General features: G+C 43.6%; 1 protein-coding gene across 17 annotated transcripts in view; it reads right to left on the reverse strand.

The window, feature by feature from the left end:
• PTPRT (protein tyrosine phosphatase receptor type T) overlaps positions 1–16,138 on the reverse strand; it is a 568,067-nt gene that overhangs the window by 9,845 nt on the left and 542,084 nt on the right. For all 17 annotated transcript variants that reach the window (XM_083618319.1, XM_083618332.1, XM_083618326.1 and 14 more), the window contains 6 exons: positions 13,795–13,892; positions 13,376–13,492; positions 10,389–10,543; positions 6,893–7,028; positions 4,903–5,052; positions 1,159–1,332 (listed from right to left, as the gene is read on the reverse strand). In XM_083618319.1, coding sequence (XP_083474445.1) covers positions 1,159–1,332; positions 4,903–5,052; positions 6,893–7,028; positions 10,389–10,543; positions 13,376–13,492; positions 13,795–13,892 — 830 coding nt within the window. The remainder of the gene's footprint in view (positions 1–1,158; positions 1,333–4,902; positions 5,053–6,892; positions 7,029–10,388; positions 10,544–13,375; positions 13,493–13,794; positions 13,893–16,138) is intronic.

Here is a 16,138-nt window from a genome sequence, read left to right on the forward strand (position 1 = left end):
CTCGGCTGTTAGATAACGGATATGTACCCACTATCACAGAGCCTCTGAATCACTTTGACAAGACTACATACTGTGTCTGAATGTATCTTAAGCCTTTTTTGGGGGGGGGGTAAGAGATGCAAACATTTGATTGTACAGCAGAGGTTCTCACAACAACGATAGCCTGAACTAAGCACATAATAGACAATGGAAAAGGAATAAGCAGACAGGTTTGCGGGACCAGTATGCTTGCGGTTCATTTCCATTGGCACTCAGTTTAGGGAATAACAACAAAATCAATTGGAAGATAAAAACACATCCTAAAGGGAAAATATATGGGGGTGTTTGCAAGGAAGACACACACAAGTGCCCCCTTCCCAATTATGGGGGGGATATTTCTGCAGCCACTTTGCAGTGGAGACTGCTCTTAGGAATGACCATCCAAAGGAAGAGAGGATTCATGTTACAACAAAGGAGACTCTGACGAAACATCAGAAATAATTTTCTAACTTTCCAACAGTGGAACCGTCTCCCTTGGGAGATGGACTCTCCTTCCTTGGAGGTTTTTAAGCAGAGGTTGGATGGCCATCTGCCATGGAAGCTTTAGTTGAGATTCTCACATTGCAGAATCATACAGCTGAATGATTCTATTCTCAGAAGAAGCTGCATTATATGGAGGCAGACCATTAATCAGTATGGGCTACATTTCTCGGTACTGTTAGCCATGGTCTCAAGCCAAGGTCCTCGCACACCTTAACTGAAGATTCCAGGGATTAAGTCTGAAACCTTTCATGTGCCAAGCACATTCTCTACCCCTGAGCTGCAACCCTTTGGTTCATTTCTAAGAAAATGACAGCCTGATGCCTTCTCCTTGTCTTCTTGGGACAAGCACTGCCCTCTCTTACAGAGATTTTGCTGTTGCTTAATTCTCACTGTGGTGGGAAACCTGTGCCTGGGCTGTATCACAGCAGACAGTAAGAGCAAACTCAGACAATGAGATGTGCCACCATGCAGCTTTCATATTTTTAAAAATCATTATGGAAAACTTGTCAGCATTATTGTGAGAAATTATCCTACTAAACATACCACTGTAACAGGCAGACAGTATTTAGCTAGAGCTGCCCATTTTCTAATTATCTATACAGAAGAAAACGTGACCTCAGAGTGAGGTTTGCTTACATCCATGAGTGCAGCGTTAATGTAGTTACTTGATTCCCCATCAACAGAGATAAGGAAGGGGAGGCACCGATCCAAGGGGAGTACATCCATGCAGCGATTCTTGTCGTGGTTCCTTGGCAAGAGTCCAATGCTGCAATCTTCTGGCCGTACTCGAGGCGTTACTATATTAAGGGTCTGTAGGCAAGGGAAGAAACAGGAGCTGATTAGTGTTTAACATAAAAAGATGTGATTTTACACATAAAATGCAAGCGTTCTCTTTTGCCAATCTATCTGACAGCAGCCAGACTGAACTCATAAATCTTCTCAACATGGAAGGCTGGAACTCATACTGCTACATTGGGGTGAGGGAGGATAGAATCACCTTCCTTCATAATTCAGGTTTGAAACTTCCCCAGTGCTTGCAGAGTGCTGAAAACTACAGGTTTAAATGAAAACAGAACACTTGCTTTGAGACTATTTTTAATATTTCAGACAATGTATCTGTCTAATATTCTTTTCTGCAGGAACCCAATAAGGTATCTGAGCAGCCAAAGAGCATGAAAAATATGACCAAGTGACAACACATAAAACATAATGGTGCAAGTCATCTCTGATATCACCTTAGTTGTGGCTATTTTGGATGTCTATGCTAACAGTAAGACCAGATAATGTCCATACCATGCAAGAGTCACTGAAGCTTCCAAGCTTGTGATAGGTGAAATCTGCCCATCTTGACTAAAGTTCAGCTTTAAATGTTCATATTTATTATTACATTGTACTCCAGCTACACTTCATATGTTATTGGGTGTTTTCATTTCTTCCTGTTTAAAGAGCTAAATCAAGGAATATTACTCAGCAGTATTCTGTATCATAGTGACATATTAATATGATGTTTGAACTTCTGTATTCTCTGTATTCTCAGTCAAATGCAAACCAGAAGGTACTGTGTATCTTTCGATTATATCAGCTTTTGCTAAAAATGGGTGCACTCAGAGCCTTTGTTCATGCCTTTAAACTTGTAAAATCATTATGGTTCATCTAAGAAAGCATATTAAGGTTGGAAGCTCAACCAGTTTTTCCTACGTAGCTATTAAATTGATTGAACCAACACCATACTGAATAACACTCATTTATTATTTCACATAGATCCATGGTATTCCAAACATTAAAATCAGAATTCGAATAAAAAGACTTCAAACTGTCAAAGCCATGTGTGATGCTCAAATCTGTGATCTCAGTGGGAATTGATGCATGCTATAGATAACTAGAGCCATCCAAAAAAATTATTTAGGCCAGAATGCTCTCCTGCAGCGCTAAATCCTTTTGATGGAGTTCTCTCAGGCAACTGTCTGGCACAAAGTAGAACCTAAAATTCCTTGTAATGACACTCCTTTGCCCGGATGCACATGATGAGCTGCATCATGAGAAGGGCTAGACATTTGGCCTCTTAGTGATTCATCAATGTGTCTTTCCCACTAATCTTGATAAACCAACACTCAAGCATGCCCACAGCTCCAGATCATGCAGTTAGCTGTAAAAACAAGCAAACCTGCACCTTTTAATGTCACCCTGGTCTCTTCTCTCCATCCCTGCAGCCATTCAGTTAATGCACATAGGGTTTATTTAAGAGGCAGGAGCTGGAAACTAAATCTTCTTTATACAGATCAGCAAACTAAAGTCATGGTACCAACAAAGGCCTCTGGGTGTCATTCAGATACATAGAGTGATCATAAATCAGAATCTACTCTAGTTTTATGTATGACAGCCACTTTTTCAATGTGTACATTGCATAGTGACTACACAGGAGTTTCACAGTGAGATCCAGCCCATTCATCATTTATATAAAGAAGGTGCCAGAGCCCAGATCTGTAGATTTGATCTAGCCCTTAACCAGGACCTGAGCTCCTGATGTGCTCAAGTCCTCCTTTCGGGCTTCCCATTGGCATCTGGTTGGCCACTGTGAGAACAGGATGCTGGACTAGATGGGCCTTTGACCTGATCCAACATGGCTCTGCTGGTGCTCTTAATTTCAAAGGTCTGACACCACCACATTCCCGATAGGGTCTCGGCATCCCCCACCAGAAAGCCTCCAACTATTTACCTGGTGGCAACTTCTTACACAGTCCAACTGCTTTCCTCGTGGCAAATACATTGAGAATATCTCACTGGAGATAGATGCTTGTCTACCTTCTTGGTGCTTTGAATACTGGTCTTGCAGTTTTCAAAGAGCCAGGAAGTTGCTTATTTTTCTGAATCAGAGAAGATGAGTGGGGCGCTGTAGTAACTTATGGGGTGCATATTACATTTCCCTAAAACCAGATCTTCATAACCATTTGCAACATTCTACACAAATAATATATGGAATGCACCTCTTGGGCATATTGGAGATGGTACTGAAGCAGGATTGTGAAACTTAAATTAGGCCATCTTAATGTTCAGCCAAACAGCAAAATCGCTGATGTTTCCCACCAGACCCTGTTCAAAAGTGGGCAGCAGCAAACTGATGGAATCTATTGGTTAAAAGTGCACTTTTATTTTGTGTAAAGCAGTGTTTTGGAAGAGATATATGACCTTTCGATTCTCTGCGAAGAAACAAACAAAAGAGCTGTAAACAAAATGTTAATGAGATTGGGGCATACTTCAAAGGGAGAAAGTCCATCTTCTAGCTTCATAATGGCCATTTTCAGATGAAGCAAGGTGAGCTTTGTAACATAAACCAATTTACAAACAATTTGGTGAATGGAAGCAGAACATTTTGTTCACTGCTGTGAGAGAAATGGTTACATTTTTGTTTCACAGCCCCAGGCAAACATTAGCGAAAGCGTCCATTCAACCTAAATGTTTCCTTCGTGTAAGCACTAAATATCTGCAGCAGAAGTTGTGGTACCCGTTGATCACCTTTTCTTCGATTCATGGAACTGTAACTTTTCAGCAGTCTTGCAAATGGAGAGAAATAATGCAATCTGATGCACAGACATCTGCTACACAAACAAAACTGCAAACCAAGAAACTCACCTCAGTAGTTAATTTATGCCTGGCTTAAACACATACTAACTGGGAGCCCAGTCCCACAACATCAGGTGTGTGAGGACAGCCTGTGGTTATGTAGAAGTAAAAGTAAGAACGAGTATTCTGGTGTATATTTATTCTAATATACTCATATACCCTTAATAATTTGGAATGTTATTTCCAGTTGTTTATGCACTTTTTGTATACTTTACTCTTGTAATTGAATTTTTGTAAACTTCACTTGCCTGGAAAACTGCACTGCAAAATTCAGAGAAGTACAAATTTCGAAGGATGACTTTCAAAATTCAAAGTGTGAATTTGGAAGATGGTAGCATTTCATAAAGTGTGAACTAGATAGGTTTGCCTTCAAATGTGAATTGATTCAAATTTCTCCCCCACTCCCCATACATGAACATACTTGTTCATACTTACATATCCATGCAACGGACCCCTCCCAATAGCCACTGTCTTTTCAGTCTGACCCTCTTTTGGTTTCCATTACTGAACCATGTATTTTTACTATAAATGGTGCTTCCACATTCCCAGAAGGAAGGGAAAATCTGTAATCTGACTATATACCATTGTGAGCTATGTACACTCTCTTTTGTATCTAATACATGGAATGTGACAAATGTGGACATTTTGACATTATACATGCGAGGATCCTTGGCACCCTATTATAATTTGAGACATGCCAGTCATCACCTATTCCATGACTGACAAAATACGAGGTCTGCATTTTTATTTTTATTTTACCTGGAATTCATCTTTAATCTGGCTGGAATTCGTCTGCGGATCCAGTCTGCTGATGTTGTAGTATATGGATCTGAATTCACAAACAGGGATGGCTGTGTTGCCACAAAGGCATGCTTCTAGAATGGCATCATGAACGAAGACATACTGTTCCTACGCAGTAAGAAGTTGTACATTGATCATTGTCAGTCTCCTCAGGATCAATCTTACACATCCTACTTTAATAATGAAATGCCCAACATTCCCTCTCAGAGTTCTCGGGTCAACAAAACACTCCTACCGTCCAACTGGAGTGGGAAGTGCTTGCATTTTATCACCGTGTGTGTGTGTTTTCCCCTCCTGGATAAAAGCAAACCCAATGCCAAGGCAAACACATGTCAAAACATGGGTAACAGATGCATTTTAAAAAGCATTTGGGCAGGTGGAATGATAGGCAAAGTTTTGCCTGGATCTTAATCCATCTCCAGCATTAAAACTGATTCCAGTTAATTATTTCTATAGCACCATTCATGCATATGGCAATTTACATTCTACAACAAGTAACTACAATTCCTGGTGTACATGCTTAAGCAAAGGTGTACAAGTGGACATAGACTTTTATTCTGCGACATATTCTACCTATTAAATACTTTACCTGGTTTTTAATTATTGATTGTTCTGAGAACATAACTGCTTTTTCTAAAAGGGCCGTTTCACTACTTATGTCAATGGAGACAAACCCAGGTTTGCCACCATATTTACATTCAACAGGGTGCTGACGGCAATCACAGATCCTTGATCAACATGTCTGCATTGTGATATGTTTGCAAAAACTTGTTTGTCAAAATAATCTCTTACATTTGGGGTATAAAAAAAAATATGTGTATGGATAAGAGGTGTAATGTGTGAAGTAAAGGTAAAGGGACCCCTGACCATTAGGTCCATTACTCTGGGGTTGCGGTCCTCATCTCGCTTTATTGGCCGAGGGAGCCGGCGTACAGCTTCCGGGTCATGTGGCCAGCATGACTAAGCCGCTTCTGGCAAACCAGAGCAGTGCACAGAAACGCTGTTTACCTTCCCGGTGGAGTGGTACCTATTTATCTACTTGCACTTTGACATGCTTTCGAACTGCTAGGTTAGCAGGAGCAGGGGCCCAGCAACGGGAGCTCACCTCGTCGTGGGGATTTGAACCGCCAACCTTCTGATCGGCAAGTCCTAGGCTCTGTGGTTTAACCCACAGCGCCACCCGCGTCCCTTACTTAAGAATCCGGTTCTAGTGAGTGGTGGGATGAACATAATGTATACGAACTTGTAATGATGATCATATCAAATCTCTCATTTTGAAGTTGCCTGGATTACAAATGCTGAATGCAAAACAAGGACTATGGCCACCTCAGATTTTCCCAGCTAAAAAGTAGATTTGAATTGAATGATTGCTGGGGAAATTTAAAGAGGCTGGATATAGGTCAGACTGTGTTTCAATTAATGGAAACTGGTGGGTTTAATAGCAGCAGCTTTGTGAGATGGATTTGGAAGCTAATGATAGATGTTTAATGTTAGCTTGTGCGTTACAAATTACGCTGTGTGATTCCAGTGATGAAAGCAGACTTTGTTTTTCAATGATGCATGTGCGTGTCATATTCAGGCACTAGATTATGAGATGTGTACATGAAATGCCTCTTCTCAGATAGAGCCAGCAGCCTGTGCTTTTTTAGGTACTTGTATTAAAAATAAATATAGATCATTGCCACCCTGGGCTCCTTCCAGAGGAAGGGCACAGGATATAAATTTAATAAATTATATCTGCTGGCCCACTAATTAGGGGCACTTTGCAAACCCTTCAACATAATTCCACAAATTGCACCAAGGGATTAATTGACCAGGCTTCGCAGGCATACTAGATACGCTCACATGTTTGCCTTTTCTTCCATTATATAGGCTACAGCCATCTGGTAGTGCAGAGCTATTTCTTGGAAACAAGCTGACAGGCAAGAAAATGCATCCTTACACCTACCTCTGTCTGCACCAAGTTGACCCTCTGGGATCGCAGCTCCCGCACACAGTTAAATATGTCCACCACACCTTCGTTCTCTGCCATGTCAAGCATGATGTCAATGGCAATAAAGCACCCTGTCCTCCCAGCACCAGCACTGAAGGAGGGGGGGGGGAGAGAGAAACAGGGACCAGATCAATGGACCGGGAAAAGGCAGAGCATTCAGTGGTGGTGGTGGGAATGAGTGTTGTAAATTCAGCTGTCTTCCTTCATTAGTCCCTCTTTGGCCTGAAGGTCTGGACAGCACTGCAGTGCCACTCCAGTTCTCTGGGGAAGGCAAGGCTAGAAAACTTCAGGGAAAGGTACGGAGCAGAGATATTAAAAGAAAGAATGGAGAAAATACCAAAAGGGAAAAGAAGACCCAAGATAGCAAGTCGTACTTTCTGCAATACACTAAATTAAAAACGAAAACACATATGTATGTCAAACAGCTTGGAACAGCAGGTGTGGAACTCATTTCTGTTGACAAGCAGAGAGAGAGAGAGAGAGAGAGAGAGACTCTGAAGTCAGATTTCAAAGGGGTCTTTCTTCAGCTTTTCATTTTTTAAAAGCAAACTTCCATTTTCTCCAAGACAGACACATTTGGACAATGCTTAGTGGTTTCCTTCTAATCTTTGCCCTATGCAAATTATTCAGATCATACAGGTGGATATCCAGACCTGGTCGCAAGAAGTTTCAAAGCAAGCATCTCACCGTTCTGAGTATCTGGGGTATTAAGACTGTCCAGTAATGTTTGCACTTATTTATTTGTTTAAATATTTGCAACCCTCACTTTTATTTAGTATACTGAAGGTGGATTACAACATGCAAAAGATAATAAAACCAGTCGATAGATATCCATTAAAAATGTATTTTAAAACATCAGAAATCAAACATCAAAACAGCAACAACCTTCCCCTCAACAACCCCCCTCCCCAACCAGCACCCCAGCCCAAGACTCTGTTCAGCAGCCTTGGCTTTTGTAGCTGGAGTCAGTCAGGGCCCCATCCTCCCAGGCCAGGTATAAAAAGGCCTGCAAGGTAAGGAGCAGGTCTTCCAGGACTCACAGCCAATATGGGCTAGAGCAGCCTTTCTCAACCTGTGGGTCCCCAGATGTTGTTGAACTACAACTCCCATCACCCCTAGCTATCAAGGCCAGAGCTGGGATGATGGGAGTTGTAGTCCAACAACATCTGGGGACCCACAGGTTGAGAACCGCTGGTCTAGACCTTTCTCCCCAACATGCTAATTTTGTATTTGCAAGCATTTGTTTCTTCCCTGCTGTGGGGAGGAATTTCTAAACCTTCTAACTGAAATGTATAAACCTATCATCTGAAGACATGCAGAGCACCAACAGATACATATTTTGAGGATTCTGCCTCTGTAGTTTGCCTTTTTGTGATGAGGGTGATGTGATCTGCCATTACCCAGGATGCTCTATCTGATATTAATTCCAGTATTCAAGAGACGAGCTTCTGAAAACCAGATTTTGAGACAGAGCCTTGAATATGGTGCTGAAGTGAAGTGGTGCTGAAGTAGCTACTTATTACTGGCTGGTGAAGAAGGCCACTCATAGGATTCGCTGGCTGCTGTTATGGGACAATCAGTGCTGGCAAGTGGCACCAGTAGTAGCTGGGAGGTGGTGGTGGCTGCACCTCAGTCAATACTGGGCAAGCACTCAGTGGCTGATTGACTATTCACCCCAGGAAAAGAAAAGTTTGCTAGCAACCACACATTTCCACAGTGGTGACTGCTGTACCCCTCAGCTACCACCTCTACCCTTCATTGATCCACAGGACCATCAACAGGTCCCAGTAACATCTACCAGCTACTTGTCCCAGGCACAAAAGCTCAGGTTTGGATGAACAAATGTTTAGGCTCTAAATACAAGCCTTATCACAGATCTCCCTTCTCCCAAACTGTAAAGAACAGAAGAAACTAGAAAGTCTTTCTCTTTTTCCTAAAAGCATGAGAAATTTCAGATGCAGGAAGTATGGGCAAAGCAGAGAAACATTAATGGCAATGAATCAATGGCCCAGATCAATCGACAGCTGGGAAGGAATAATATGAATAATCTTAGTGAATAAATGGCCCTTCCCTAACGTTAACTCTCTTCCTGCAATTCAAAATTATAACAAATAGCTGTAAGATTTCTATATTTAGAGGAACCCTGCACTTCATAAATACTGAATGACAGTAATACTGTCCAAGGAAGCATTAGGGAAAATTTAGTAATTACTACTTTGGGCTAGTCATTTAAATTTTTAAAAGGAGGGAATGTCATTTGATCACTAAAATTAAAAAGAAAAGGAATCAAATGTTCGGGTTCATCAGTGCCACTAGGGGCATGACCTGAACCAGCAGCTATCTATCAACATGCTTTAAAATAGGGATGAGGAACATCAGGCCTGGGGAAATAATATGACCCATCAGACCATTCATTCCAGCCCTTGAGACTCTCTCCATGCCATCCACCTTCCTCCTTGGCTTTACTGTGTGCACTCCTTGAGAGTTTCGCCTGGCTGCAATGTGTTGTTGAACTTGCGGTAATGCCATTCGCTTATGAGGATGGAGAAATGTGTATGTGAAGATAAATCTGGGTCTTGTATGACTGGAACGATCTTGCATACAAAGGTAAGATTCATATCCATTGCTCCACTCACTTCTGCCTCTGGCTCTGCCACATTTGTCCCTGGCCCCACTCATCACAGGCATATAGACCCCAAAAGGTTGCCCATGAGGAAACACGTCCCTTGGGCTGAAAAAAAAGTTGTCCCCTTTTAAAATAACTGTTGCAAAGGAATGATGCCTGTTTTAAACTTTGCAGCTTATTATGGGTAAGTTCTACCACCCAGCCTCCAAGTGGAAGACTTCAGAAATGTGTAGTGCAATCAAGTTTGACCCACCAATGAGGAAGGCTGAAGCAGCCACCTCATGCAGTGGGCTACCACAAAATCATAGAATTGTAGAGTTGGAAGTGACTCTGAGGCTCATCTAGTCCAGGAATTGCAACTAAATCATCCATGACAGATGGCCACCCAACTTCTACTTTAAAAGCCTCCAAGGTAGGAGAGTCCACCACCTTCTGAAAGTGTCCATTCCACTCTTATCATCAGAAAGTTCTTCCTGATGTTTAGTCGGAATCTCCATTCTCTTAACTTGAATCCATTAGTTTGGGTCTTACCCTCCAAGAGCAGGAGAAAACAAGCTTGCTCCATCTTCTGTGTGACAGCACATATCTCTCCCATTTGGTTGTGACACACCTAATAGGGGTTAATCTGCAGTAGGCTAATGCATGAAGCAAATTTTTTTTTGGGGGGGGGGAGGATCCTGTTATAAAGCAGGGATTTAGGCTGCACAATATTCATTCCCATGACCCCCTAGGGCAAGGTAGTGGAGTGCCTTCTGGGCCAAGGGAATGAGCACAACCAGGAGGAAAATGGATGAAAAGAAGTGAGGGAGAGAATTAAAGGCATACCTGCAGTGCACAACAATAGGCCCTGCCTCTGGTGGATTGAGGAACTTCACTTGTCGAACAAAACCCAAGAGGCCAGTGGCATAACAAGGAACCCCATGGTCTGGCCAGCTGGTGAAATGGAATTGGCGGATCTCTCGGATCTCATGGTAGCCTTTCTAAGAAGGATACAAAAAAACAACTGTTTTTTTCTGTAATAGTAGTATCATCATCACCACCACCATCAATTCTCTGCCATCTACCCTTCCCACCCACCCCAACCAGCCACTTCTTTACAATGGTGTCACATTTTAAACCCAATTCCACCCAAAAACATTTCATATATACTTTGTATACACAGCTTTTCATGGTAGAGGAGAAAAACTGAAAAAGCCACTTTGATGGCTCTAAGACAACAACAGGTTTCCAACCAGTTATGATGGATTCATTTTAGCAGGAGATGTTGAACAGTTAATTTCACAGAAGAGGAAAGGATGCGCAATAGTCCGAGTCCAATCAGGGCTTTGTGTGGGGGACAAGATGAACACTAGCAAGCTGATTAAGCCTTTGCATGCAGAAATATGTTGAAAGCTAGTCCAAGCTTTGAATGGAGAACATTTATGCCATAGTGAGAAATGGCCTGGCAACCTACCCAACAGCAAGCTGGATAAAAAAATAAAAAAAAGACTATGAAAGGATCTGACTCCTTCCAAAGTAGAAACGGTACACAATTATGCCAGGCCTCCCTGCCTTTCAATGGGGAACCATATTCAGTTAGGCTACATTCCCAATTAATAACAGAAGTGAAATGAGGAATAACAATTCAGAAAATCCTAACATAGTGAAAATGGCAGTGGTCTTCCTTTTTATCTACTCTTGTCAGGGACTCAGGAGCAGGAGCACTGGGGAGAGAGGAAATGGAGAGCGAAGGGGAAGAATCCGAGGGCAGCGTAGGGGAGTATGACAGTGGCCCGAGAGATTCCATGAGCTTCTCCAGCGAATCAGAAGATTCCCAGAAGGGGGCGCCTATGGTCAGGGCAAGGGGGGTCCCAGGGGGGACGCACCAGAAACAAGGAGACAGAGGGGAACCCCAAAGGAGCAGTGGGGGATTGGGACCAGTTTCCCCACCAGAGCGTAGTGGGGGGGGAAGAGTCACATGTGTCAGGGCCAGCGTCTCCTCCAGCGGGGAGAGAGAGTGAGTCAGGGCTAACCACGCCTCCAACGGAGGGGAGGTCAGTTGCAGCTAGCCCCCCCAGAGGGGGAAGCAGTGACAGCAGCAGCAGTGAAACGGTCAGGAGGAAAGTTACCGGCTGGGCGCGCGCGCCAAGTTCAAATGTACAGGCGCGGGGAACAGCAGGAGACCCGGATGGGGAACCAGCTCCTAAAGCCCGCCGGAGGGAGGGGGAAGGCTCAGGGGACTCAGCGTCAGAAGAGGCCAGAAAGGGCGAGACCCCAACGGCCAGGCGGAATCAGAGACGGAAGGAACTAAGGAAGAGGTGGAGTAAGGCTAGAATCTTAAATTGGTGTCAGGGGGGAGGAGACTCAGACGGAGCATCAGCGGTCTAACAGTTGAGACGTAGTGCTGCGCGCTGCGGCTCTGGAAGTGAAACTGAACTTCAATAAAGACTTTTGTACTTAACAAAGAAGCAGCGTTGGTCCTTTGTGAGCTGGGACCTTGGGCAGCCCTGACAACTCTTTTAATGTTTTCACTAATTTAATTCTGTTTTTAAGTTTCTCTTCTGCTCTTTGGTGTTGTGTGTACTTGTGCTTCTAAAATATATTATTGTCTTGAATTAATTGAAATGTGTAAAATGAACAAAGCGGGGGGCTAGTATCTAATGCAGCACTAAGTAACTGTCGCATCAGTGCAAAGGTATACACTCGTGCAACATGGCTTCTCCTCTCCTCTCTCTGCATGTGTCCTGTGTCCTCTCCAAATCTGCTTCAAAATGGCTGGGGAAACTCCCATAACATACTAGAGCTGTGGAGAGAAGTGAAAGGCTTGTTGCGTAAGCATAAATCCTTGCAGAAAAGGGATGGTTACTTAGCGCTGCATTGGACACAAGCCTAAACGTATACATTTTCTAAATCTGAGAGCAGGTTATACCTCTCTGAGATATACAAATAAAAGTTAACCATCACCATTCTGATCATATAGGAACATCGCTTAAGAAATAAGTAGACCTCTGTCTGATTAAAGGCCTATGTAGATTAGCGTTCTATTTCCCCACAGTGGCCCCACCAGAGGCCAGTGGGAAACCCACAAGCAGGATGCAAGGGCAAAAGTGTTGTGCCAGCTTGTGCCATCTAGCAACTGGTATGCTGCCTCTGATTCTGGAAGGTAGAATCAGGGGCGAACGAAGGCGTTGTGACATCCGGGGCGGGGCATCGCTACGTAGGGCGGATGTGCGGCGTGCTACGTACGACACATGCGTCGTATGTAGTGACACCACACATGCGCTGTACATAGCGATTTGCCGCCGCCGCCGCTCCAGTGCTGTACAGATGGTGCCGGGATCCCTCCATCGCCGCTACAGACGTGAACTCTATATGCGGCTGTAGCGGCACTGGAGGAATCCCACTGCCGTCTGTAAAGCGCTCGAGCGGAGCCGGTGGCAAACCCCTATGTACAGCACATGCGTCATTATGTACAGTGCATGTGTGCGATGCCACACATGTGCTGTACATAGTGGTTTGCTGCCGGCGCTGGGATCCTCGGCTTGCAGCTGCGCGATGGCTGCTTGTGCCCAACGAGCCCCCGCAGGGTGCCTTCTTGTCACCCCCCTAGACATGGCACCCGGAATGCACCGCCCCCCCATAGCGACGCCACTGGGTAGAATATAGCTGTCACTGACAGTGTTATCCTCCTTTAAGCTGTCTCTAGTACACTTAGAAATAGTATTGGCAACTCCGTAGCTACCCATCAGTAATCTGAATGAAATGTCGAACAGCTTTGACCTAGCAGCAAGAAAAAGAATCTGCTGGTGAGGGGAGGGCTAGTGTGTCCTTACCTTTTGAACTGTAAAAGTGCGTATGATATATTCTGCCAATGGCTCTGTTTCAATTAGGGTGACTTTAATATCTCCATAGACTTCTGTATCATCAGGCCAGTATCTGACACACTTCACCTATGACAATAAAGATCACAAACTGAATGCTAGCACATTATGTATGGCTACAAATAGAACCATATGTTGGCAAGGACCCCAAGAGTCATCTAATCCAACCCCTGCAATGTAGGAATCACAGCTAAAGAATCCCTGACAGATGGACATCCAACTTCTGTTTAAAAACCTCCAGTGAAGGAGACCCTTCCCCCCCCCCACCTTGCAGGTCAATGCTTTGATATGTTGGTTGCCCTGTCCATCTGTCAAAGTGGGAGGAGACAAAGATCTGTCCCCACATTTGCTTTGAACAATCGTCATCCTACCCTGCCAACTTCCACCAGGTTCGTGACCATGACTACGCTTGCAGAGTTCTCCTGCCAGATCATTCTCCAAAAATCCTTGACCGTCTCTTGCATTGGTCCTGAGGGCGAAAAGAAGTGTGTGTGAGAGAATGCACATCCATGTGCTGATTGCAGCACAATCCATTTCTTTCTCCACCGCAGCTGAAAGGCCAAACCTCCTAAAGTGTGGACTGGACTGCCTGTGTGTTTTCTTGAGTGACAAAACTTTTAAATCAACGAAGTGATCAGAATGTAAAATGATACACTGGTAGTTCAATTTGGAGCCATGGAGGAGACAAATGAGGAAGGAAGTGAAGACACAACTCAAAATAAAATCTACAGTGCTGGGCCTGGGAAGGGTAATTACTAGATAAACATGAGGGCTAGAATCCCAAGTTACTTGATGAGATTTTTGGTGATAGTGGGTTCAATCCAACAAAGTCAGTGCTCATCACTTCCCTTCCATTTCTTTCCACCTTGTCTCCCTCAAACCTGCTCCAAAAGGTTGGGGGCTCTCCAGAACATATTGAGCATGTGTGAGGTGAAATTGGGTGAGGTGAGGTCTTCTATTGCATGAACAGAAGTCATTCCACTTGTACAAAGACTTCATTGGAATCAACCTAACACTTCTGGGTCACAACTTAATTGTTGTTTAATTATTAAAATGTGTGGCATTTAACAGAAAGCTGCCTCCCCTTGGATATGTTGCTAGATGCTTCTTTTCATATTTATGACTTTGTCCTGCATTACTTTATTTTTGAAAGTATCATTAACAGTACTGAAACGTAGTGCTAAGAATATTGTGGCTTGAAAAGGGCTTCCTGTTGTTCAAATCAAAGGCAAAAAGTTGGATTATTTTCCTTAATCAAAAGCATCATTGTGGGTCCCCTTGAATGGGCTCACTAAAAGTTCAGTTTGTAATAAAAATGAATCACCCACTCCAATAACAGCCCGAGAAATTCAGGAATATTTTTGTAGATTGTTCCTTTTCAGCAAATGTATAAAAGATAGATTTTTGGAGACTTGAAGGTAGTAAGAACTCCTGGTGCCCGTGAGTATACATATTCATTTTCTTTTCCCCGTTGTGGCCTCTGATCAGAAACAGCTCTTGTTGTTTATTGAATGTATATAGCAGTGGGCAGCGAAAGATCTATCACACCACATTAAAGAGTCTTCAAAAATCTATAGTCTCTACTCAGCTTTATCAGCCTGCCTCTTGGAGCTTTAAAACTTTTCTCGTGTGTAGGCTGCAGGGATACCAATCTCTTTAGTCTCTGCTTTCTGGAGTGACATAAACCAAACAGGCTTTTTCTGCCATCTTCCAGTTATGATACAGTGTGTGCTTCTGTAGCAGAAGACAAATTATCCTTCAAGCTCTGAGATTTTGTATCATTTCATTTCTTGTAGATCACAGATGGGCAACCTATGGCCCCCATCTCAGTGTGGCCTTTGATGCCTCCTCAAGTTGTCCATTTCTTCATCCCGTCAGATTGTTTATTTCCTCCTTATGTTTCCTGTCTTTTAAAAGTCCGCTTTCCCTCTTTTTATGTAGTCTCAGAACAATTGAAAGAGGCACTATTTTATTTGATAAAAAATAATCTTTTCCAGGCTTGAGGCAAATAAGCTTGCCTCCCCCAGTGGTCCACGCTTCTGACACATAACATACTAAAGTCAGAAAGGAATTGCTTTCCAGAACAGTAGCTGCATTGATCTGTTATATGAATATATCATCTGTATAATAGGGAAGGAGAACATGGGCTCCTTCAGATGTTGCTGGATTATAAATTCCATCGTCCTTGACCATTGACCATGCTGGTTGGGTTTGATGTGAGTTGGGGTGCAACAACATCTGAAGGGCCACACGTTCCTCACACCTGTTATACTCATTTGAGAGTAATCCAGGGCCAGCCTGAGAAATGTTGGCCCTGAGGTGAACCACCCACCATGGAAGAAGGGGTGAGTGAAGATCTACCTCTGAAACAAGGGGAAAATAAATATCTACATTGGGAGCAAGGCTCGGAGGAGACCAGTAGCCAAGAGGCCACCATAGAGGTGGCATTTGGGGGATGGCTGCCAAAGAGGTGATCGATTTGGCTTTGACGGAGCATGCCACAGCTGTCACTAATACTGAGGCGGCGGCAGCAGCAGCAGGCAATGCACTCCTTGGAGGGGGGATTTGTTGCCCCTGGGAATCCTGCTGCCTGAGGCGGTTGCTTCACCTGGCCTCATGGGTTGGCCAGCCCTGGAGTAACCCAGTGGAATTTACTTCTGAGCAGACCCACATAGTATTAGAAATTATTATCTAGGGTAGTCATTGTGAACTTAC

The sequence above is a fragment of the Podarcis filfolensis genome (assembly GCF_964270895.1).
Source record: "Podarcis filfolensis genome assembly, chromosome: 6".
Lineage (NCBI taxonomy): Eukaryota > Metazoa > Chordata > Lepidosauria > Squamata > Lacertidae > Podarcis > Podarcis filfolensis.